This window comes from Myotis daubentonii, chromosome 3 (genome assembly GCF_963259705.1).
Source record: "Myotis daubentonii chromosome 3, mMyoDau2.1, whole genome shotgun sequence".
NCBI classification, from domain to species: Eukaryota; Metazoa; Chordata; class Mammalia; order Chiroptera; family Vespertilionidae; genus Myotis; species Myotis daubentonii.
This window is the reverse complement of record NC_081842.1, coordinates 133,769,778-133,794,901: the sequence shown is the minus strand read 5'-3', so window position 1 is coordinate 133,794,901 and position 25,124 is coordinate 133,769,778. Positions and strand designations below refer to the sequence as shown.

General features: G+C 39.9%; 1 protein-coding gene across 8 annotated transcripts in view; it reads left to right on the top strand.

The window, feature by feature from the left end:
* MAK (male germ cell associated kinase) overlaps nucleotides 1-24,134 on the top strand; it is a 61,615-nt gene extending 37,481 nt beyond the window's left edge. For 4 of the 8 annotated variants that reach the window (XM_059688608.1, XM_059688606.1, XM_059688609.1 and 1 more), the window contains 6 exons: nucleotides 5,704-5,876; nucleotides 10,510-10,658; nucleotides 13,758-13,889; nucleotides 15,563-15,637; nucleotides 18,014-18,133; nucleotides 22,626-24,134. In XM_059688608.1, the coding sequence (XP_059544591.1) occupies nucleotides 5,704-5,876; nucleotides 10,510-10,658; nucleotides 13,758-13,889; nucleotides 15,563-15,637; nucleotides 18,014-18,133; nucleotides 22,626-22,777 (801 nt within the window). In that variant the 3' untranslated portion in view covers nucleotides 22,778-24,134. Of the gene's footprint in view, nucleotides 1-5,703; nucleotides 5,877-10,509; nucleotides 10,659-13,757; nucleotides 13,890-15,562; nucleotides 15,638-18,013; nucleotides 18,134-19,681; nucleotides 19,838-22,625 lie in introns of all 8 variants that reach the window. The other 4 variants (XR_009451924.1, XM_059688610.1, XM_059688611.1 and 1 more) reach the window with 4 other exon arrangements.
* Nucleotides 24,135-25,124: the final 990 nt, after the last annotated feature.

Genomic DNA, 25,124 nt, shown 5'->3' with positions numbered 1-25,124 from the left:
CTTTTTCTCTAGGGAGAAGCACCCCCGTTCCCTCACATACTCCACCTATGACATTGTTCACCAGTGGCTGAGTAACCTTTGGTTCCTGTGTATGAAGGAGCCTTTGAGTCCCCTCACCACCTACTTCCCATGTAAAATGAGGCTGCCAGAACCAGAGGCAGACAGCAGGTAGGGAGGGAAGAACAGGGTGAATCACCTCCAACATTCCAGAGCCATATGTTCACTTGTGCCACTAAGGATTACACTTCTGTTTTTGTTTCTTTTTCTTGGAATGAACATCAAATATTGAGAGACAAGAAAAGGAAGCTGATATTTATTAAGTAACTACTCAGTGTCATGCACTCTGCTAGGCACCCCCCGGCATGCATTCACTAAGTTAAAGTAACCAATAACCTCACCCTAAATTTGTCAATAGCTAATAAGTTCCAGAGTTGGGATTGAGCATTTTGTCAACTAAAATTTCTAAGGTTATTTTTTACAAGTGCTAAATCACATATTCTGTACCTTTCTTTGTGTACTTGATCTCTAGGATTCAAAATTACAATACCTTATTTTTACCTCTCAAATTTCTAATAAGTGTTCTTAAACCCTTATTTTGTCTTCTCAGTTTAACCATCCTATCCAGCTTGTCACCAGCTATGGATTCATTTAGTTGTTCATTTGATTTTTCTCCTTTTATGATGAACAATGAGCCTTAGGGCAGACCACTCGAACCTTCTTCTAGATCACTGGCTCTCAACCTTCCTAATGCCACGACCCTTTAATACAGTTCCTCATGTTGTGGTGACCCCCAATTTCATTGTTACAAATTGAACATAATTAAAGCATGGTGATTAATCACAAAAACAATATGTAATTATATGTGTGTTTTCCAATGGTCTTAGGCAACCCCTGTGAAAGGGTTGTTCGACCCCCAAAGCGGTCGCGACCCACAGTTTGAGAACCGCTGTTCTAGATTGACACTGATCCATTAATCAGTACTCTTAGATTATTGAATTAAGTACTCATTCTAGTAGGGCTGCCATAACAAAATACCATAGACTGGTGGATTAAACAACAGAAATTTCTTTTCTCACAGTTCTGGAATCTGGGAAGTTAATTATTAAGGAAACCAATTTGATTTTTTGGTGAGAACCCTCTTCCTGGCTCATAGACAGTACTTCTTGCCTTGCCCTTATGTGGCAGAGAGAGAAAGCAAGCTCTCTAATGTCTCTCTTTTTAAAAAAGTACACTGAGTGGCCAGATTATTATGACCACCTGACGTTTGTAGGCAAAATAGCCGTACACTGCATCGTATGGGATATGGAAGCCGAAGGCCTGTTCGAACACCTTTGCTGTCTGCAGTTAGCAAGATAAAACATCTCCAATTCTCACAGGAACACAAAGATTGGAAAGTCGAGCATTGGAAAAAAGTCATGTGGTCCGATAAATCACGTTTCCAGTTGCATCATGCAGATGGCAGAGTGAGAATTTGGCGGAAAGAGCATGAAAGCATGCACCTCACATGCATGAGTACAACGCTTCAAGCTGGTGGGGGCAGTGTTATGGTTTGGGGCATGTTTTCCTGGCATGATTTGGGCCCTTTAATTCATGTGGAACTATGTCTGAATAGCACAACATACCTAAGTATCGTTGCTGATCAGGTTCATCCTATCATGTTGATGGCGTATCCCAATGGAGATGGCTTCTTCCAACAAGACAATGCGCCATGCCTCGGTGCTTGTATTGTGCAGGAGTGGTTTCAGGAACATGAGGGAGACTTTACTTTGCTTAGGTGGCCCCCACAATCACCAGATCTCAATCCAATTGAGCATTTGTGGGATGAAGTTAAAAGACCCATCAGGCAGCTGGTTCCATAACCATCAAATCTCACAGAACTGGACAGTGCTATTCATCAGGCATGGTGTCAGATTCCTCGCATCACCTTTCAACATCTCGTGGAGTCAATGCCAAGAAAAATCGCCACAGTATTGAAGGCAAAAGGTGGCCCAACGAAGTACTGATGGGGTGGTCATAATAGTCTGGCCACTCAGTATGTATGTGTGTGTGTATGTATGTATGTGTGTGTGTGTGTGTGTGTGTGTGTGTGTGTGTATATATATATATATATACATACATGTATGTATGTATGTATATGTATATATGTACATATGTACATATATATGTGTGTATATATATATACAGACATATATATATATCCCATGTTCAAAGGCTGTTAAATCACATTGTTTATCCATATCTTCAGAAAAAAATCACTTCAACTGTCACAGTAAACAACCTGCTTCCCTATTTATAATAGTCTGGCCCTCTAGCAACTTAAGCACGAAATTATAGCTAATTTGCCTACAAACGTCAGGTGGTCATAATAATCTGGCCACTCAGTGTATATGTATATACACACACAGTATTTTTTAAATATATTTTTTATTGATTTCAGAGAGGAAGGGAGACAGGGAGAGAGAAACATCAATGATGAGAGAGAATCATTGATCAGCTGCTCCTGCATGCCCCCTACTGGGGATTGGGCCTGCCACCTAGGTATGTGCCCTTGACCGGAATCGAACACAGGACCCTCAGTCCACCGGCCGACGCTCTATCCACTGAGCCAAACTAGGGCTAATGTCTCTTCTTATAAAGGCACTAATCTTATCACATGGGCCTCCATCTTCATGGCCTCATATATAATCCCCAATTACCTCCTAAAGGCCCCATCTCCAAATACCATCAAAATGGAACATAACTTTTGGAGGGACATATAGATTTCAACATATAAAGTTGGGGGACATATAAATTTCAACATATAAATTTGGGGGGATGTAAACATTCAGTCCATAACAATACTGATCCATCTTTGTTGTCCTTTCATTCCTTCATTTTGTTGATAGCATGAAAGACTCTGTCACCTGCTGTGCTCAAGTCCATGTAGACTACCTGGTGGCCTATTTGATCTACCACTTTTTTTACTCAGGGCTTAAAAACTTTCCCTTTATAACTAATTTTAGAATCTTTTCCCTCATCCTATACCAACCTTATTAATATGCAATTTGTAAAAGTCCACCCTCTACTTTATAAAAATTGTTTATATTGCCCCTTTCCAGTTTTCGCAGACATACAAGACTACTTCATATAACTGACATTGTTTAACAGCATATAACATCAGCTCCCTAAAATACAATTCAGCTGAAATAAGACTTAAACTCAGCTAAGTATAACCTTTGATTAACTCTACTCATCTGAGGCTTTAAATCTTTTTATTCTCCTTAGTCTGGAGCTCATGCTCCCTGGCAAAGAAAACTGGTGTACTAAAATCTGGCAAATAACAGTTTTTGTCATCCTCCATCACTGTTACTCCATCAACTTCAAGTAATAGTATATCCATTCTTCAAGCATCTTCTTGCTCCCAACAAAGTTGCATTTGCTCACCATACTTCCAAATTCCCTACTTTTCAATTGCCTTGGATTTTTCAGTTTATGTGTCCCCAAACAACCCCATGTAAATTTTAATAGAACCAACTCATTGTCTTCCCAAGCCAGGTCTTCTTCCTAATTCTTTATTTCTATTAAGAGAATCACCATTCTGATATGGTCAGGCTCCAACTTTTAAAGTGTCCTGGCCTTTCTTTCTCTGTGTCCACTAGGGTCACATGTAGTGACTATGACAGAAACCTGACCATTGTGGCTTAAACAATAAGTGGTTGTTTTTCTCTCATAAGAAGTCAAGTGGTGGGCAAGCCAGGACTGGTGCTACTGATAAAAGTAGCCAGACTGCTTTTGTCTTCCTGTTCTACCTCGTAGCAGGCAGCATTTATTCGTATGGACATAAGATGGTTGTTGCTCCTATAGGGTTGCATCTGACTTCTAGAAGGGGAAAGAGTGAAAAACACTGGTACATGCTAGCAAAGTCTTTCCTGGAAGTCCCTCCCAATAGACTTGTACTTACAGCTCACCAGCTAGATCATGTCACATGTCTACATATAGCTGCAAGGGAGGCTGGAATTTTGGATATTTTAACTGGGCATATTGATGCATTGAACAAAATATTAGTAAGGAAGAAGGTGAGGATGGCTATTGGGTGGGCAACTAGCAGTGTCTGCCACATGGTCCTTTGACCTCTTTTGAGATAGACATAAAATCCAGACCTTTTTTCCCTTGTTGATATCAAATGTATTCTTTCCTGAGCATTCCAAACACTATGAATCTGTTCCCCCTGTCACTGCATGCCACTGTCACTTTAAAGGCCTCCTATTTGAAGCCTGACCTTTCTAGCATGCTGCCTTTATCCCAGGGGTGGGCAAACTTTTTGACTCGAGGGCCACAATGGGTTCTTAAGCTGGACTCAGAAGAAGGAGCTGCGGCCGTGTTTCCCGACATTGCGATGTTAACACTGCTGCTGGTGAAGGAGCGGAGGGGAGAGCAAGAGAACCCTCTGCTCTTTCGGCTCAGCGGGCCGGACGGGCCAGATCCAGCCCACGGGCCGTAGTTTGCCCACGGCTGCTTTATCCCATTGTTCTGTGTGGGGGGTTTTGTCTATTGTTCTCTATTACCCACAGGGTAGCTGCAATTTCTTAGGCAGACATTGAAGGCCCTTCATAATGTAGTATGCATCTGTCTTTGCAACCCCATCCTCCACTACTTCAGCACAAACCACCTGCTTCTGTAAACTTAGTCTACCCTTTTTTCCTGGAACAAACTCTGGCCCTTTCCTATTGAAAAGCCATACTTTATACATGTCCTCTTCCAAACTAATAACAATAACAATAACAACAGCAGCAATAATACCTAACTGTTAAGCCCAGATTTCAGGATCCCCAAAAGACCATCAGGGAGCCGAGTCCAATGCAAAAGCAAAAGAGCCTTTATTCGAGCTAGCTCGAGCTCCCCATCCACCACACTCGCCGATGCAGCGGCAGGAGGCAGAGAGAGAGAGAGAGAGAGAGAGAGAGAGAGAGCTCTGTGGGGAGAGGGGTTTTATAGGGGGGTTGGAGTAAGGGGAGGAGAGAGGACTGTGGGCCCTGCCGATTGGCCAGGCGCAAGTCGGGGTCTTGTTACACAGGATGTGGTTGTGTCTATGGCGCGCACTTCCCTTGATTATCATTGGTTAGTTTAAAGAAATCCTAGGTGTGGCTAGCAGAGGCTTGGGCTTACGGGAAGAAGCTCCTTGCTGAGCACATGGCTAATGGCTGCTGCCCAAGAATGGAGGATCTGGGGTAAGATGGAGGGCATAGCCCTCGCCCTTTCACTAACCTTTAGTAAGTCTTGTGTGTGAGGCCCTATCCTAAGGACTTTCAATGTATTTTACTATTAAATTAATAAACACCAAGTTAGATAAATACTATATGTTCCCATTTAAGGAGGAAGAAATGAAAGCTTTGAGAAGTTGTCACTTCTTAGAGACAGCCAACACATGGCAGTTTTCCAAATTACCCATCAATGAAGAGTCAGTTTTGATCCTAAGTCTTCAAGTCTCCCTCCAAACCAAGTTTACAGAGATCTCGCCCTTCTCTCAATTCCTGCCGTATTTTTAGCATGTGCTACCTCTATTTTTGGTAATACTTTTAAATGTATGTATATATATGTATGTTATTTCCATAACTATAGGAAAGCTCCTTGAGAATGGGGACACTTAGCATCAAATACAATAGCTTATACATAAAAGCATTCAGCAAATGATCAAAGAGGCTGATGACTGATTTTCCACCACAGAAGCCAAGCAGCATGCTGGGGCACAAGAGCATGAGGAGGCGTTGGGGTCAGACTGTGTTCAAGTCTGGAGATAGTTGGGAAGACTTTGAGGACAGTGATTTTGGAACCTCCCAAACCAAGAAACCCAGCATGAGTGTTTTCAGAGAAAAGAGGAGGAAAGATTCTCCATTTCGGTAAGATTTCAGATTCCTCTGGAAAGTATATTTTTATTATGCATCAACCTTATTTTATTCCTTAAGTATAAATGAATGTAGATCTTAAAAGATAATAAACAGCTTAAAACTAACTTACCTCTGAAAAGGTAAGACTTGACTTCTCACAGTAATGATTCTCAGTACTGGTGGCTGAGTGCTGTGGGTGGGTGGAGGAAGGGGTTCTTGTTAAATTTTCAGTGTGCCCTCTTGAATTATGATCACCATTATTCCCATTTGAAATTCACATGCCTACTTGCAGAAAGCAAGCATACTCAGATGGTGTCCAGATTCAACTATTTGCTTGCTATTCTAAACTTTTTTTTTAATCATTTTCTGAGCTTTTTCTGGAATTTTAATATCTCTGGCAGTCCCTTTTTATAAGTTGAATAATCATGAGCACTTTATTCAACTTTGAAGGGAGGGTGGGTTAAGTTTTGATGAACGTTTTGGGAAAATATTTTCTTCCCTCCTCCCCTACTCTTTGGATCAGAAAAGAAACAGGGAGATAAGATGTATGAATCAGGGAAATTTATCTAATCGCTGTTTGGTATTATATATTGCTGAAATCTTCATTTTGGAGTACACATACCTGTGAAGGTACATGAAGACTCTCTAAGGGGGATACATGCTTGGATAATTCTTTTTAAAATTTTTATTGACTTGAGAGAGAGAGAGAGAGAGAGAGAGAGAGAGAGAGAGAGAGAGAGAGAGAGAGAGAAGCATGGATTTGTTGTTCACTTATTCATTGGTTGATTCTTGTATGTGCCCTGACAGGGGATTGAACCTACAACCTTGGCATCTCAGGACAACACTCTAATCAACTGAGCTACCTGGCCAGGGCCTGCTTGGATAATTCTTAGAGTTCCATAGTATTCTTCCCTAAAATATATGAGCTGGAGAATAAACCTGCTTAATCTACTTCCCACTTTGCCAGAGAGTCACCTCTCAGCCATTTCAAATCTTGCATGGCATAAAGGTATAACAACCTGAATGGTGCTAAACAAAGGAAGAAATCAGAAGACTTGCGCCTTCAATTAATTCAAAAGGCTTTCTGTCTATCCTTGTGTTATGCATATTTCTAAGAGGAAAAGCCTGTGTTACAAATAGGGTATTTCAGTATGTGTTGGATAGCATGGAAATTCAGAACCACTTGAAGTACCAGAGCCTAGAGATGCTTTTTGTTTTAAGTGTAGAATGTTTTGTGTAACTGTTATCGGTAGGTTAGATGCTGTCTGTGTCCCCCCACCTGTTACTGGTAGTGGAGCTCTTGGGGAGCCCCAGGAACAGGAATTTCCTGAGGCTCCCCATGGAGGATGAGGTATCATGCAAAGCTTTATTTAAGATACAATATTAAGGGAGTTCCCCTCCAAGGTTTCATTTCCCTCCATCCTGCCATGGAAAAAGTCCAGCTGTCTCTCCAGCATAGCTAGACTTAAAGCCACTGCCCAGAGTCTTTGCTCTAAGCACAGTCCAGTCCAGCATCTGGCTAGCTTAGCCTGTGTACCCAGCTGCAGTCCATTGCATGTGGGGCCTGCATGGCCATAGGCCGTGTGCACAGGTCATGGAGCAAGCAAGAAATAGGAGCATAAGAGCATGCAAGCAAGAGAGAGAGAATTCTTTGGGGATTGTGTATTCCTCAATTTTCATGGGTGTGCATTGGGACCCACCCTCCTAGCCAATGATCTTTGTTCCCAGGTTAAACTGACAGGCAAGCACCTTCTTTAAGTCACCCCAACTTCACTGCACATGCACCCATCTTCCCCTTTGTTTGATTCCTGTCCCTAGTTATTTGCAGGGAATGGACCGGGGCGGGGGTATGGTGGGTTCTCTGAGGAAAATAAAGTTGCACCTTTCTGGTGAAGCTGCCTAGATGACCATGCTTATAATGTCTGGCCTATCCTGTCCTCTCTTTCTATTACTAATGTTAATAAACTAGTAACAAACTATCTGATTTTTCAAAACCTATGGATATAAATTATACATAATTTTTAAAGATTCAGAGTGTTTTATGTAATAGGGTAGTTAAAATTTATTTTATCAAGTCATACCATGAAATACTCCAATTATGGTCAATCCTCGTAATTTATAATATAAAAGCATAATATGCTAATTAGACCAGACAGCCAAACAACCTTCCACACATCATTCCAGACGTCCTTCCAGACGAAGCTGGGGCAGCAGGGGCCAAGGCAGAGGTGGTTAGGGATGATCAGGCAGGCAGGCAGGCAAGCAGTTTGGGGTGATGAGGCAAGCAACCAGGCAAGCAGGCAGAGTGGTTAGGGGCAATCAGGCAGGCAGGCAAGTGGTTGTGGCAATCAGGCAGGCAGAGTGGTTAGGGACGATCAGGCAGGCAGGTGGGCGAGTGGTTAGGAGCCAGCGGTCCCAGATTGCGAGAGTGTGCAGGCCGGGCTAGGGACCGCCCCCCCCCTCCCCATGCATGAATTTCATGCAACGGGCCTCTAGTATGTATGTATGTATATATACATATATATATATATATATATATATATATATATATATATATATATATATATATATATATATATTTTAAGTGTAATGCCAACTGTGAGAGAGGGACATTTTTAAGGTTATGAAGTAGTAAATCCTCATAATATTCCATCTTATGGAATATTTACTGTTTTTTATCTGCTATTAATAAGTAAAAAGAAATAAGATTATTTAATTTATGATGAAAATTATAGACTTCAACTTAAACATGTGCAGGGAGCTACATAGTTGTTTTTTAAACAATTCTTTGCAACTGGGAGCAAAAGAGTTTGAAAACCATTGGTGTAGTATGTAGACAACTTGAAAACTTTTCTTTTTAAACCTATGTCACTCATTTTAGCTGAACTTTATCATATACAGGGGTGGGCAAAAGTAGGTTAATAATATGAATAATAAATAACACAGTAATTAAATAATAAAACAAGAATAAACTGTTTCACATACTCACAACTTTAAACCTACTTTTTTCCATCCCTTTATTTTTAGAGGTAGAAGATGTTTGAATCAAAACCCAGAGTTAAGATCAAGTTTGTAGTTTATGTGCTTGATTCTGGCAAGGGGACAGTTAGTAAATTTCTTCAACATCAAATATTCCTTTTCTCTAGAATCCTTTAGAAAAAGAGAAACTCTATAACAATGACTTTTTAATATAGGTATTTTTTCCATTTTTTTGGTATCTTTAAATTGCCTTATATACTTTAGACATAATAATTATTAATATACTACTATTTATTAAGTGCCTACCTAAATTTTATTTATAATTATAATTTTTATACTTCATTAAAAATACCTACAGAATAGGACACTGAGCCTCAGAGAAGTTAAATAGGTTGGCTCCAGCCATTGTGACTGTGTCGGTTGGGTGTCGTCCTACACACTGAAAGGTTGCCAGTTCAATTACCCATCAGGGCACATGTCTGGGTGGCTGGCTAGATCCCTAGTAGGGGGCATGCAGAAGACAGCCAATTGATGTTTCTCTCTCTTTCTCCCTTTCCCTTCCTCTCTCTCTAAAAATCACTTTTAAAAATCTTAAATAAATAAATAGGTTGCCTAAGGGCAGATGAGGCTTAATTCAAATCCAGATCTGTCTCTTCTGTACCACACTACCTCTTACGCAGCAGGAGCTCAGATACTTGATGAGCTGGATGAACTCTGCTATTCTCTGCTCAGTTTCTCAGGCAACCTGGTCTTCCCCATAAAGAATACAAAGTACCAAATACTGACGTGTAAAGCCTTTACTTAATGATTATGTTCTTTTAAGATATTTACACTAATTTATATTTAAACTTGTATTCATACTCAATAGACATTTACTAAGTACCTAGTTGGTATTAAGCAGAGGAATGAATATGATATAGTCTGTCTTCTGTCTATCAAATGTATAGCAGCAGAAATAAAACTTTCAAGTAACTGTAGCACAAGACAGAGTGTGTATTAAGGGCCACTAATGAGAGAGCTGCAGGAAGCTCTAAGAGTTCTATTTTGAGGCAGACCACTTTGAGGAGGAGAGGAAAGTCTTTTTAAAGTAACCATGTTGAAAATTACTAGAATTTCAGGAATTGGTGTAACTACAGTGGACTATGGGGAAGGGAAAGACATCAGAAATGGGTGGCACTGTTTCCAATGAGGGGCCTGCCTGTGTCTAGGGTTCTCCTAAAGTGGGCTGGGGTCGCCAGCAGTTCAGAGGGCAGCCAAGTCAGCGTCAGTCTCCAACGGAGTCCCAGAAAACTTACTTTATACATTATCTACTTTAGTAGACAGTTGACATGGCTATGATTGCCTTCCCTTTCCACATGTCTTCCACATTATAAACCCACAACTATAGCAATGGTAGGGAAAGAAGAAACATATACACAGGCAGTTTGGTGCTCAGTTAGAAAGCTTTCTGTCACGTAATGTCTAGTATTAGAAATAATTCTATGCACTGCCTCATATTTATTGGGGGTAAAGGTTGTCAGTTAGTGTTCCTACCAGCAAAAAGACTCTGATGGACACCATCTGTGAGGTCACCTTGACTGTATTGAAACGTTTGCAAAGGGTGGTGAGAAATAGTGTCATCTTCTCACTCTTCCCTCTGTAATGCTGCCTTATGTTGACTCCCAAGGCTTCCAGAGTCAGTACCCTCAGGCTCCAACCACTCAGCAGTGGAAAACAAGAGTGTACCTGCTGCTATTTCCCTAAAATCTGATTCCAAATTAACAACGGCTTCAACAGCTAAACAGTACTACTTAAAACAATCACGGTACCTTCCAGGTAAGTAGAGAAAAAAAAATGTTTACTGCTAACAATATAGATAAGTCAGGCTCACGTGTCTTGGAATCTTTCTAGAAAGGGCACCTGTGAAATAATACAATCACATGCTCTTTGCTGCCCCAGCCATGTCAGTACTTGTTACCAAGTGCTTTTCTGGACCTCCTGCTTCTGTGAAGTCTGTCCTAGAACTGCCTGGCAGCCGTAACCAAAGATGAAGAATATGACTCAAAAAAATAGCACCCTTCCCCCAGCAAAGCTATGCCTTTAGGAAATGCTACATGTTATTAAAACAATGCTTACACCCCATTACAGCTTTTTAGAAAATGTAGGATGTTTATACTGTTTCCTTAATGATTTGATTTATGCTTTTGAAAGATCATTTGGGCTGCTGAGTAGAACATGATAGAGCAGTGGTTCCCACGGGGGGGGGGGGCAATTTGATTTTTAAGGGGGGCAATTTGAGAATAAGTTATTAACAGTGAATTTTTTGTATTCTTATGGTTCTAGGGCAGTGATGGCGAACCTTTTGAGCTCGGCATGTCAGCATTTTGAAAAACCCTAACTTAACTCTGGTGCCGTGTCACATATAGAAATTTTTTGATATTTGCAACCATAGTAAAACAAAGATGTATATTTTTGATATTTATTTTATATATTTAAATGCCATTTAACAAAGAAAAATCAACCAAAAAAATGAGTTCGCGTGTCACCTTTGACACACATGTCATAGGTTCGCCATCATTGTTCTAGCGGCTTCATATAGAGTATATAAATATATATTGTGACATATTTATGCGTTTCAGTTCTCTGTTATATGTTTTGAAACTTTATTTGCTATTTTTTCATATCACTTCATATTATTTTTTAAACAATTTCTTAGTGATTTTTTCCTCAGTACTTCAACTGTCCTTTTGTTCTTTTATTCTTCTCTTTCATGTTTTTGGAAATTTGTTTAGACCAAGTTAATGGCCTTTTCGGCTTCCTCCACGTGAATGGGACTTCACTTTTTGAATAATAAGAATTATATGTCACCGAGAGGGCATCAGGTCTTTAGAGATGCTTAGGTGGGGCATGGCCAAAAAAGGTTGGGAACCACTGTGCTAGAGGCTCAAGACAGGCAAGGAGGTTGGCCAAGACGCTATTGTATATGTCTGGATAGCGAGGATAATGGTGTTTTCCATAATTGTAAAAGCAGATAGAGAACTGGGTAAAATCTAGATGTATTTCAGTAGTGGAACTGATAGATTTGCTGATAGATTAGATGGTTAATGGTAAAGAATGGAAGGAGTTAGTGTTGGCTTCTGGGTTTTTGACTTGGCAACTGGGTGGTGGTGATTTTAACTGAGAAAGGAAAGCTTAAAAGAGGACCGGAGTGTGGAAGTAGAGAATCAGGAGTTAAGGTTGGGATGCCTGTTAAACATCTGAGTTGATGTATCTAGTAGCCAATTGGGTCTATTAATCTGGAGCTTAGGAGAAAGATCTTCTAGACAGATGGTGGGGAGTTTATGTAGAATTTTCTCTTCAAAATCCACTTTAAAAGGTTTAAAATTCAATTAAGTCCAAAGGGCATCAATTTTTAAATCACTGATGATCTATACAGATAATCTTTAGTCCAGCAGGAGGAAGGGAGGGTCTTTTTCTTTTGTGCTGTCATGGGCATCGTCATTTACAGCTTTCTGAAGGTAATAAGCAGACCACTTGGTTCATCTAAGGAAGGTTTGCTTTCCACACCTCAGCCTCCAGAAGGGAGTCTTCACTTCCCAGAAGCTTGTTTGGGAGGGGTAAGGAAGATGAGAGAAGAGGTTGAGACTAGACTGGTAGCAAGAGATTGATGCGTGACGTATTTTTTTGTTTACCTTTTAGGCAACAATATAAATTTCTGTTCTAGGAATCCAATAAGAATCCACTCCTGTAGTCAGTAATTGAGGAGAGAAAAGAATGAAACAGGAAAAGGTTTAGAAAGGGTTTGCACTTTGTTTTTGAATAAGGATTTTTTATTGTAAAAATGGTTTTAATGAGTAATTGCTACCTAGTGTATTTTCTTTATTGTCAGGTAATATAGCCTACTGTAGTTCTATTTGTAGGTGTTCTGTTAGAAATCAAAATCCATAAGGAGCTACATCTTATAAGAAAGGAAAATTATTTACCTGATGGAGTGTTTTCTTTAGAAAACGGATGATAGGTCATCTGGAAGCTGGGTACAGAAAAGCAGGCTTGTTTCTGCCTTCAAAACAAGGCTGCAATTATATATCTCACAAATGTGAAACCCTGATGAGGAATTCGCTTTGTGAAAAGCAAAAGCTCAGACTGCCTGGGAACAGTTGCTAACTTCCTGCAGGACTGGCAGTCCTCAGTGAGGATTTCTATTGTGCTAGCAGCTAGCTAAAGGACACGCCACAGGTGTGACCCAGAGCCTTAGACTGTGTGATGTCTCAGTGCCTCCTACTTAATTGTCCAATTTAATTGTCAGTAAAAAGAGAGCAAGTCAAGAAGATTTCAATCTCTTAAAAGTGGGTTAAAATAACATCTTTTGATCACTGGTACCAAAGCCTAAGGTTGACTCCACATTTCAGATTTCAGAAAATCAGAAATAGTTTAACTGTTTAGATTTTATCCTAATATACAAGCAAGCTTCACAGACACATCTTTACACATCTACTCTGAACTTCCAGGCTCCCGGCGTTCTTGGCCACGTGTCTGTTTTCCCAGCCACACTGAGTGGTCCTCAAAGGTCTGGCACAGAGCACACACAATAAGTGATGACTGGGAAATATCTTTTTGAAGAAAATTTTTGTACCACTGTAATTTTTACCAGACATTTTAGTAAAAAAAAAAAATCCAATGTTTAATTATTGTGTTTTAGAAAATACCTTATGTTTATGAAACACACTGTGAGGATTTCAGGTGATTGTGCTTATTAGGGTTTAGGATCACGTTAAGATTCAGAAAAAAGTAAGTATTTGCTATACTGTAAACAAAAGTTATTTCCATTCTCTTCCCCCAAGTTGTTTCTGATCTTTGTTTGTATGTATAATGTATTTTTCCTTCAAGTTTATGATCACACTCTAAACTTTGAAATGACTATTTTGTTTTTCTAAGGTGTAAATCCTAAGAATGTGTCCTTGATAGCCAGTGGAAAGGATATAAATCCATACACTTGGAGTAATCAATTATTTCCTAAGTCATTGGGACCCATTGGGGCAGAACTTGCTTTCAAAAGGAGTAACGCAGGTAAAGCAAGAATACATTTAAAGTATAAATTTTCATTGTTTTTCTTCTGCAGATTTTTACTTTTAAATATATTGCAGCCGCCTCCTTCCAACCGAGATACCCTTGGGGGAACACAAAGGGTTTCCACCTGGTGCTTGAGCACAGATAGTTTTAAGGGAATCCTTTTCCAGATCTCAACTTCCATATGGATTCTTTCCTAAAATGAATCTGCCTGAGCAAGTGTTTCTGTTCTCCTACTTTACAAAAGAAAAGAAGACTTCTCACTGTCTACTATGGTGTGTTTCCTATTTCCCCAAAGTGTAAAAATATCTGGGGTGGCTATGAAAGGAGGGATAGTTTGATGTATTGGTGTCAGTATTGAGAACATGATTGGGGAACAAAGCCTTGTTAAGTCAAGTGTTTCCAGTTCTTAACTTTCAAAAAATTAAAGGAGAACCTAATTGAGTCATTAGCTAACAGATAAGTAAAAATCACTTTTTATGAGATCACAGTATGACTGTTGGTCTATATTATAGACTCTATATTATAGACTCTATAACTTTAATAAATTCAAAGACTACAGTGATAAAGCTGTAACAAAACACCTTCCGTTCCCAACTATTGGTTTACAATAACATGGTTTTTTAGGACTTCCATCCCACAAAATAAAATTAAAAAACCAATAGAATTGATACTGAATGCTGTCTGATTTTAGCAATAAGTAGTATTCATTTGTGGATACATGAAGACTTGAAAAAGGTCCCATATTTCTCTTTTAATTTGGGGGGAAGTTAATAGATTAATTTCCCCCAAAGTTACTTTTCATGTATAGTAATCAAAATTTAGATATTCATCTTTTTGATTAATTATATACAGTAAAGCATTAAAACTAACTTAGTACAGAAAAAAGTATTTTAATATGCTTATGGTTACAAGCAAGTTTTCAATTTACAACTTAAAGATTCTTAAGCCTAAAATAATTATTTGGGTAAAATTTGGGAGTTATGAATGAAAGTAAAACTCTAGAGAAAAAAGGGATTATTGTGAAATTTCCAACTTTTAGAAATAAAACCTGTTCATATGTTTCTTAAGTCAGTATTGGTAGGCATAAAAATCACTATGATATTTAGACTCCTTTGGTTATATTTAAAGAGATGTAATAGTTTTATTTTTAAATGTCTATATAATTATAATATGCCATAAATTACATCTTTTGAAACCAAAACTTAGGATGAAAATTTTTAGATATCAACCTAAAGTGTGTGAAGAAGTAAAGAATTCTTTTTTTAAAAAATAGGTGGTTTGGGATCAAAAAATTTGGGAATCACTGTGTAGCAATTCAGTAGTTCTGATACGACATCAGCTCACTTTGGGCATTTTAAAATTTTCCAGACACTTTGAAGATTCCGGTTACCCATTTAATATGTGCTCAGGTGTCAACATTGCAGCACTGTAATTTCTTTTTTTCTCAGTTTTAAAAAAGTACTGTTTATTGAACCAACCACTTAAATACAAATCAGTGCAAATGACAGCACTGCAACTTTGCCATCAAATGAAAGCTGTGATAACACATGAGATTTTTTCATAGTAAGGGTTCTTTATGGATCTTTTCATTAATCATCTAATCCATTTTTCTCTACTTTTCTTAAAACATTTTCCTTATTATTCTTTCTTTCCATCTGCCTTCTCTGTAGAAGAAAGCATAATTAAACCAATTGAAAAACTATCATGCAATGAAAGTTTTCCTGAGAAATTAGAGGACCCACAAGGTAAATTCTGGGCATTATAGATGAGTGCAACTTGTTCTTTGAACCTCTTGTTCAATTTCCTTCTCAACATTTACCCCAAACCTTGTCATAAAAGGCCACTGGAAGGGCAAGGTCTCCTGTTCTCGGAGCCAGAGCAGGTGGAGAAGGGGCACATCCCACATCAGGAACACCTCTCTGCAGTAGTTGGGGCTCTGAAGCTCTATGCTTGTCTTCTTAAATTATGACAATTTATACAAATTAAGTAAGTCTACTGAAAAAGATATTCTCTAACTTTTATAGATATTCCTGTATTTTTTAAAGTTTGAAAACTTATTTCTTAAGCATTAACAATCATTCAAAAGAAAAGGTTGCCCAGGTTAATAGAGATGGTGCATTTGTGTTGCTGCTTTAGTTTAAACAGTGCTGACGGTTGGCTCCAGCCTGAAAATTGGCAGCTCAAAAGGTACTTCACGTGATAAGCCAAAATAATTTAAGAAGACTTCTCTTTAGGTCATTTTCTACACATTTTTCCTGAGCAACTTCTTCCTCCAATAGGCAGAAGCCTCCTAGGACGTTCCGTGTGTGGCTTTTAGAGTCCGACACCCCCCATTCTGTTACTCACCAGCCTTGCCATTTTGGACAGGTTACGTAGGGTCCCTAAATCAGTTTCCCTGTCTAGAAAATGGAGGGAATAGTATTTACCCAGGTGTTATTATATAGCCATTCCTAGGATTTTTGTCAAACAATGTTTAATAAGTGTTTGCTCTGGTGATGAGGATAAGAGCAAGAGAGATGTTCTGAAGTTGCTACTAAATGTGACCACTGCCTTGAACTTCCTTTCAAAAAGCCTTTTGAAGTGATTTAAAATGAGTACTGGTGGGAAAAGAAGGGTCCAAGAAGACTGCGGTGCTTATGCCAAATTCAGTATTGTTAAAAATTGTATCAACTGATTTTACTGTGTAAAATCCTTTAGGGTCTGAGAAGTACATTGTTTTTTGACATTTGTTGGTTCAAGAGCAAACACTTATTGCGAGGCCACTGTGCACAGCCCCATGGCAGACGTCAGGGACACGGAAGGCCGGAATGCAGACCGGTGAACAGGTCACACCGTGTAAAGCGTGCTCCCTGGTAGTCCACATGAACAGGTCTCTGAGCCCCCAAAGCTGTGAGCGCCGTCTCACCTCTCCTGCCAGGTCCCCCTCCTGCACGGCCATGCTTCTTAAACGAGCAGCTGTGCTCATTTTCCCTCATATTCCCAGGTTGCTCAGCTCCCTGGAGTTTTACCCTCAGGCTTCTGCAGCAGCTCCCGCTAGGTCCTGGCATTATCCTGGTGGCCAGATCCGCTGGGCAGTGCTGCCCCTCCAGACCTCTGCACCTCGTCTGTAACTCCTGTCTTCACACGCTGTGTTCGCTTGAGTTTTTAGAGCCTGCTCTTCCTACCATCTACCTTTTTATTCTCTCTCCTCCACCGGGTCCCTTCCTTCCCCAATGCTGGTGCTCCCTGGTGTTCTAGCCTGGGTCTTGGCTCGTCTTGCAATCCTTCTGACTCTTCCAGGCCCGCAGCCCCATGACCGCCTTACCTGGTCACTCCAGACCTCCCACCTGCTCCATCTCTGTGACTTGAATACCCCACAGGCCCCTTATCTTCCCCAACACCTGATTCTCCTCATATTGTTGGCCTTAGTCACCGACATGTCAGACATTTATATTTCTCTCTTCCCCTTTCACCCCGTATACCCACTCAGTTGCCTCTCCATCCCCTCTGACTGCATCAGTTCAGACCTTCGTAACCTCCCCTTCAGTTCTAGCAGTGCCCTCCCAACTGGTCTCCTGCCTTAGATTTTCCCCATTCAACCCACCCTGTGCTGCCCCTCAATTGGTCATTCACTAATAGTGGTGAGGAGGAGGAGGAGGACAACTGACACTTGCTGAACACAGATTCTGTGCTCAGTGTTTTGCATGCATCTCATTCAGTCCCTACAACAACCCTGAGAATAGTTCACTACCACAGAGATTTTACGAAATGAAGAGGAGCACAGGGCACCGCAGGGAGGGGGCTTCCGGCCGGAGACATCCCCATGTTAGGAACTGGAGCCTAAAAACCTGGTATGTTCAGGAGAACTCAGCCTCTGGTTAAGATTTTAGCCTGGTCACTTGTCAGCTGCGAGAACTTCGGCGAAGTCTAAGAGCCGCGGGTGTGGATAATAACATGCATCTAAGAGGGTTGTTATATGGACCGAATAGGAATATGTTAAACCATAGAGCTGTGCCTGGAATCTAGCAGATGCTCAAAGATAGACTGTAGAATTAATTAGTAGGGGTAGTATTCAAAGTTACTCTCTCTGGTGCTGTAAAATATTCGCCTTCTGACAGTGAAACTTTATGACACATCACTAGGAAATCCTGGAAGTTACGCTACTTATGGTCAGTCAGGATACGTTCCTTCCTTTCTCAAGAAAGAAGTGGGGTCAGCTGGCCAGAGGATACACTTAGCGCCTCTCAGCACAGCGGCTCCAGGTAAGAACGGCTTCAGGTGTGTGTGTGAGGGTTATGCTCAGACACGAGCTTTTCAGTGTTCCCACCGTCACTTTTCCCAAGTGAAGACGTTTAGTCTGGTCTCACCTTATTAACAACAGTTTTAATTGTTCTTGGCAAAATGTCCTGTTTTTCTTCCAAAGCTGTGGTTTGAGCGTCCAGTACATAAGAGCTCCCTCTAATTAAGTGGTTACTCAGCCAGATGCACAGACTGTACCATGCAGCCCTCATAAGGACCTGGTGGCAGATCTTTCACAGACCAGGGAATTGACATTAAGTAATTAACCTGAGGTCACACAGCTCGTAACTGGTGGAGCCGGATGGAAACTGTCTGATTCCAAAGAGTGTGCTGTGCTGCATCATGAGACGTGAGAAGATACATTTTTCAGAGCCGCCCGTCCGGGACCAGGCAGCGTGGAAGCTTAATGAATGCCGAGCGTCTGTTACGTATCCGTTAACAGGCCTCTTCTGTGGTCCCATTTGGGAGCAAGAACTGAACTGTGGCAGAGCTTTCACTGGCTTTCGCTCTGCGGGTGGTGAGAGGGTGTGTCCCTCCAGCCTGCGGTGTATGACTTTCCAGGTCGCCTGCTCTGCGGTGGTGTGGCATGTGACAGCCACAGTCAGGGATCGCTCATGAAACTGGGGTGATGATTTTGTACTGAGCTGACCAGATTTGACTAGGAATGTTCTCTAAATTATGGTCATCTAAAGTAGATATCCGATTTAAAGCACCTAAAATAAACACTAAGGTGGAAAATCAGAAGTTTGGTAAGATACTAGTTGTAGTTTAGTTTAAAAGTTGACTCCAAAAGTATTTTCACATCCTATCCTAACCAGGATCTTACATGAAAACTCCAGCAGGAGTTGCCAATCTTAAAAGTTTACACTATTGGAGCTAAAATTGTAAAAAGCATTGAACTTTTGTAATTTTTTATTTCTTATCACAGCTGCTTAAACAGTACTCGGTTACCTTAGCTATGGAAAGAACTGCCTCATTACCTCTCTGCTGAAACAAAATATGTAAACATCTTATATAAAGCAGTAATTTTTATGAAGCCTCAAATTTTTAAGCCAGCCTATTAGCCATGGCTTAGTAGCAATTTTTTTTAAGGCTATTTTTATTGATTTCAGAGAGGAAAGAAAGAAGCATATTAATGAGAGAGAATTATTATTCTGCTGCCTTTTGCATGCCGCCTACTGGGAATTGAGCCCACACCTGGGCATGTACCCTGACCAGGAATCAAACCATGACCTCCTGGTTCCCAGGTCAATGCTCAACCATTGAGCCACACTGGCCAGGCAGTAGCAATTTTTAATGTAAAAGCAAAAAGTCATAATGTTTCAATTAATTTTGTTACCTGAGTACCTGCTTTTAGAGGGTGAAAATGGGTCTTTTTAAACATATTTTATAAGATATTGAAGAGCTTTTTATGAATTATTCTGTCAGATTAGCATGCATATTCCTGTTTTCATTTTTAAAGTAAATGCTTCCTCGTAACTTTTCATCTCTTCATTTACTCTGCTAATCAGATTTTCCTACAGGTGGTGATAGGAGGAAAGGGACAAAAAGAAGTAAATACTAATCATTCTCAAGTGGTCAGTGCAGATCCTTAGGAAACACTGTTCTGTAAGCTGTGTCCTCCAGCCCTCCCACCTGTGTCACAGTTTCCCCGGGAAAACAAACAGGTCATTACCATGTTTACTCAACTATTTCCCTCCTCTCTTAGTCTCCTTTTCCGCTGTTTCTCTTCCTTACTCTCAAATTTTGAGAGGAAAAAAAGTCAAATTTCTTTCTTCCTCCCATGTAATCTCTCATCACAAATCCTGCTAAAACCTCCTCACCCCCTGTCTTGACAGTAACACAGACTTGAGGGGTGACTTCTTTCATATACAGCCGCCCTGTAGGGCCCTGTTCTAAGAGCTCTATATACATCAACTCATTTAACCCTCCCAATGACTCCGTTACAGAAGTTACTACAGGGTGGGGCAAAAGTAGGTTTATCACCATGAGTACAAAAAGCACAGAATTTATTCTTATTTATTCTTGTATTATTTTCCATACAAACAACTGTAAACCTACTTTCCCCTACCCTGTATGATCTCCATTTTAGAGGTTTTTTTTAATCTTGCTAAAAGTTATATAGTAGTGGCACTGGTTAAATCCTTGACTAGAGGCAGCCACCTTTTCCTTCAGCAGACACTGTGTACAGGAAGTGAAATGCCCTTAATAGGACACCTGCAGTTTTTTAAGTAAATGCACAGCAAGGATTAGGGGACTGACTGTGCCCCTGCTGGGAGGGGTGCCACGCAGCGTGGTCCAGCTAAAGCACAAAAAACATTTCTTGCCCTGTCGTGTGATCTGGCCTCCTTTGTCGGTGACTAGTTCTTGACCAAAGGTACTTGAGTCCTAAAACTATTACTTCTCAGAAAGGAATCCTAAATGTCAGCATTTGCCTTCTTGGCAAAATGATTCCTTTTTTGAAGGTTTTACAAATCTCTGCCTGGACACAGTTTCCTTCAAATGCATTGAGGACCCAACTTTGGCTGTCAGGACCTGGGAAAAAGCTTGTCCAATTTTCACTCCCCAACCCCCTGACTTCCCACCAGTGTTAACTTAAGAATGGGTCCCCATTCCCCTTCTCTGAATCACCTGGGCTCATGGCCTCTCTTTCCCTCCTCCCTCCACTCCCATCCCCTCAACTCGCTCTATCCTCTGCTGGGGGTACCAGCTCGCTGAATGAACAGACTGATGCTCATCTGTGTTAGGGGTCCGAACTAAAGGGCTGGCCCGGACACCAGGATGTATTTAACTGCCTTCTAGATACCTTGTCCCTGCCTTTGTGAGGTCGCTTTTATTGGCTTCGCCTGTGAGGATTTTAAAAACGAGTTAAGAGTAGGATGAAATGATCTGTCCAACCACCAAGGGGAGGGCTCTTGGACTCTCTGTCCCAACCAGTCTACACAACAGACAGTGATTGTCACCAGGGTGGTTTCTCACTTAATGTTTTGTTCCCGTTAAACTGTTAGCAGCACATCAGGACCCACGTGCTCCCATAAGTTCCTCCTACATTTCCAGTGTTACAGTGAAATAAAGAAAAACCAGGGACACCACACAGGTAGAGCATACCTATTTATGTTAGGTATACAAAATGGTCAGACTCCCTTCAAAATTGACTCAGAGTTTAATCCAAAATGACAGCAGCCACACAGTGTGAAAAGATATTTAAATCCCAAATGGAAAGATCAAACAACCCTCCTTAGAGAGAATACCTGACACCTACCTAGCTTGCAGTTTGAAGTGAGGGGGTGGAGGAGGGACTGAAGATACTGAAGTTTCTGTAAAGCAGGGGTCCTCAAACTATGGCCCGCGGGCCACATGCAAATACAAATATTGTATTTGTTCCCGTTTTGTTTTTTTACTTCAAAATAAGATATGTGCAGTGTGCATGGGAATTTGTTCATAGTTTTTTTTAAACTATAGTCCGGCCCTCCAACGGTCTGAGGGACAGTGAACTGGCCCCCTGTTTTAAAAGTTTGAGGACCCCTGCTGTAAAGTGACTTACTGCTTTGTCATTTGAGATATTCAAGCAGTTTTAACAAATTGTTCAGATAACAAATATTCAACAATATAAAATTTCACTCAGCCAAATGTATAACAAACCTTGTGATGAAAGGTTTGGAATCCTAGGAATGGCTCACCTTTTAGAGGGATTCTGTTATCATCCATCCTTTTGCCAATAAAAAATTAAGTTTGACTCTAAAAACTACATTTTAATGTTTAAAAAGAAATCGACTTGTAGCTGCACGAAGCCAGTACTTTACAGGATTCACAATTCTGAATACATTTTCTGTCATACTGTGTTTGAAGATTTCTTAGATGTTACCACAATGCAACTTTATGAAGCCACTAACACTATGCATACTGCTCATTGAACTTGAACTTGGTCATCTTAGTTGGGTGTTCCCTATCTAAACATGATGGGCAGTCACAAGTCAGAAAGAGCAGCAGTATCAGAACTGTAAACCAGGAGAAATAACTCTGAAGCTACTGAAAATTCCAATTGGTGTCAACAAAATACTACACTAGAATTTCTAGTTTTAATATTTAAAAAAACCCTTAAAGAGACCACCAAATTAATCTTTTAACAATAAATTCAGCCATAGCTGGCTTGGCTCAGTGGATAGAGCATCGACCTGCCGCCTGAAGGGTCGTGGGTTCGATTCCGGTCAAGGGTACATGCCTGGGTTGTGGGCTCGATCCCCAGTAGGGGGCATGCAGGAGGCAGCCGATCAATGATTCTCTCTCATCATTGGTGTTTCCATCTCTCTCTCCTTCTCCCTTCCTCTCTGAAATCAATGAAAATATATATATTTTTAAAAGATAAATACAAAATTTCCCCACAAAATGAGAGGATGATTGCTTTATTTTGAATTTAATTATCAAATAAAACATTCTGATTCTGGTTTCTTTCAGAATATACCTGGAACACAACTGGTCGGGGGCAATTTTCAGGACCTACTTACAATCCTACAGCCAAGAACATCAATATTGTGAACCGTGCACAGCCAGTTCCCTCAGTGCATGGGAGGACAGACTGGGTGGCCAAGTACGGAGGCCACCGGTAGGAGCCTGCTGTGAAGCCCCATAGCACTGCCCCAGAGTCCTCTGACCCTGGGAAGTGTCTACAGATGTCTACTTCTACTGACTTCCGGAAGAACTATGTAATAGTGGTACTTTGAAGAGCAAAATTCATCTCCTATTTTCTTTCCTAAAAATGAAATGCATTTTCTTGGCTTTGTTGCCCATATATGGGTAGGACTGATATATGGGTAGGACTTTACAAAGTATTGAATAAACTATTTGCCAAAGTATCAAGTACTTGATATACAAATTAATAGATACTAAGTACAAGAAGCTTTTTTAAAAATGCATCCAGAAGTGTTTAGTTTTCATGTGTTGTCCATTTGCCTAAAGTACTTAATATTTCATCCTTTGGCCTCAGAGGTTTGTTGTGTTTTTGTTTTTTATAGCAATTAGGTAGTGTTGCGGGCTGTCACTTAGAGTTCTTACTTGGCCAAGGCTCTACCACTTCAACAATGGCAGGAACATGTAACTTATCATTTGTTTGTCTACTTTGAAATTACAGAAGCAATGATAATGCCAATCTTGAGCAGCATGTATTTCTTAGAAATAAATTTATCTTTACCATAGAGATTTCAAAATTATGCCATCTGATTTTAGTGGGAAAAGAGCCTATTGTTTAATTTTGACCAATACAATTGCTATGAATTCATAGTAACTATCAAACCCAATGGCTTGATGACTCCCAAATGAACCAAGTCAAGGTTCTCCCATGTTCACATCAAGAAAGTTCGTAAAACTGTGATGTGTGTTCATCAGACTTTCAAAATATGTTTGTTTCTGTGTTCCTATTGGACATAGGGTGATAGGATGTCAGCTGGTTCCCCAAAGAAAACTCACTGCTGATCATCGACTCAGCACTAACTCAGAGCACTCACATGTGCTCTGAAGAGCAAATGCATTCAGCTGCTGCTATAGCAGTGATTTCACTTAGTCCATTTTTTGTCTTAGTTTTCTTTCTAATTGGTTTTTAAAATAGACATTTTGAACTTATGACAACTTTATTTAAACCTGCCATTTTATGGACTGGATATCAGTACTGTATATTCTTTTTAAAGAGTCATGTTATCAACTGCTAATAATTTTATGTATTTTATGACTTTGTAGTAAATGTTAACATAATCTATATCATCTTGTGAACATTATCCAAAGGCACATTATAGTAATAATACGGTATTTTTATACAGAAGACTCAGCTCTCCTTGTTGAAAAATATTAAAATCTAAAGAATAATTTATGTTGGTGGTAATGGTTATATATATTTGTACAGTTTTCATTACTGTCTCAAAGCTAAAAAATTATTTTGCTGAGACTGTTTAAACTCTTAAAAGATATTAAAATTAATATGATTAACTAGTGTCTTTTTTTTACATTTTTAAACTTTATACTTATATTTTGAGGCTTATTTAATGTTTTAATTAGTTAGCTGTGAGGTTGGGTTTTTTTTCTAGAGTTTTAAGTTCATAAAAAAATTGATTGGAAAGTACAGTTTCCATATATACTCCCTCATCACCCCCTCCTCAAATTTCCCCTATTAACATCTTGCATTAGTGTGTGACAATTGTTATAACTGATGAACCAATATTGATACATTATTAACTAAAGCCCATAGCTTACATTAGGGTGAATGCTTTGTGTGGTATTTTTTTTTTAACTTTTATTTATTTATTTATTTTATTGCTTAAAGTATTACAAAGAGTATTACATATGTCTCCTTGTGTGGTATATTCTATGGGTTTTGACAAAAATGTATAATGACATTATAGTACTATACAGAACAGTTTCACTGTCCTAAAAATCCCTGGTGCTCTACCCATCATCCTTCCCTCCCCAACTCAAACCTCTGGCAACCACTGATCCTTTTATTTGTCTTTATAGTTTCTCTTTATCCACAATACCATGTAGTTGGCTTCTTTCACTTAATATACATTTAAGTTTCCTCCATGTCTTTTCTTGGCTTGATATCTCATTTCTGTTTATCACTAAATAATAGTCCACTGTTCCCCAACAGCACGCTGCATCAAGAGTGACTGTGGGACTCACCTGCACAAAGAGGAGGTCACAGCCGAAGAGGCTTTAAAAAATTTTCAAAAGACCCCTTTCCTGCCCTAAATAACAGCCCCGCCACCCCCAACCCCAATCTCTTCGGGAGACAGATCTGGCCATTAGAGACACTGTGTTTTATCTCTCATTTACGTTTCATGATACCTAGAAAACTACTGTTTCTTCCTTTTTCAGAGGAGGGAATGAAGACTAAGAGATTTCAGTGGGCAGCAAAGCTGGAAGTTGAGCCCAGATAGTCTTACTATTAGAACCTTTCTTCTCAAACAC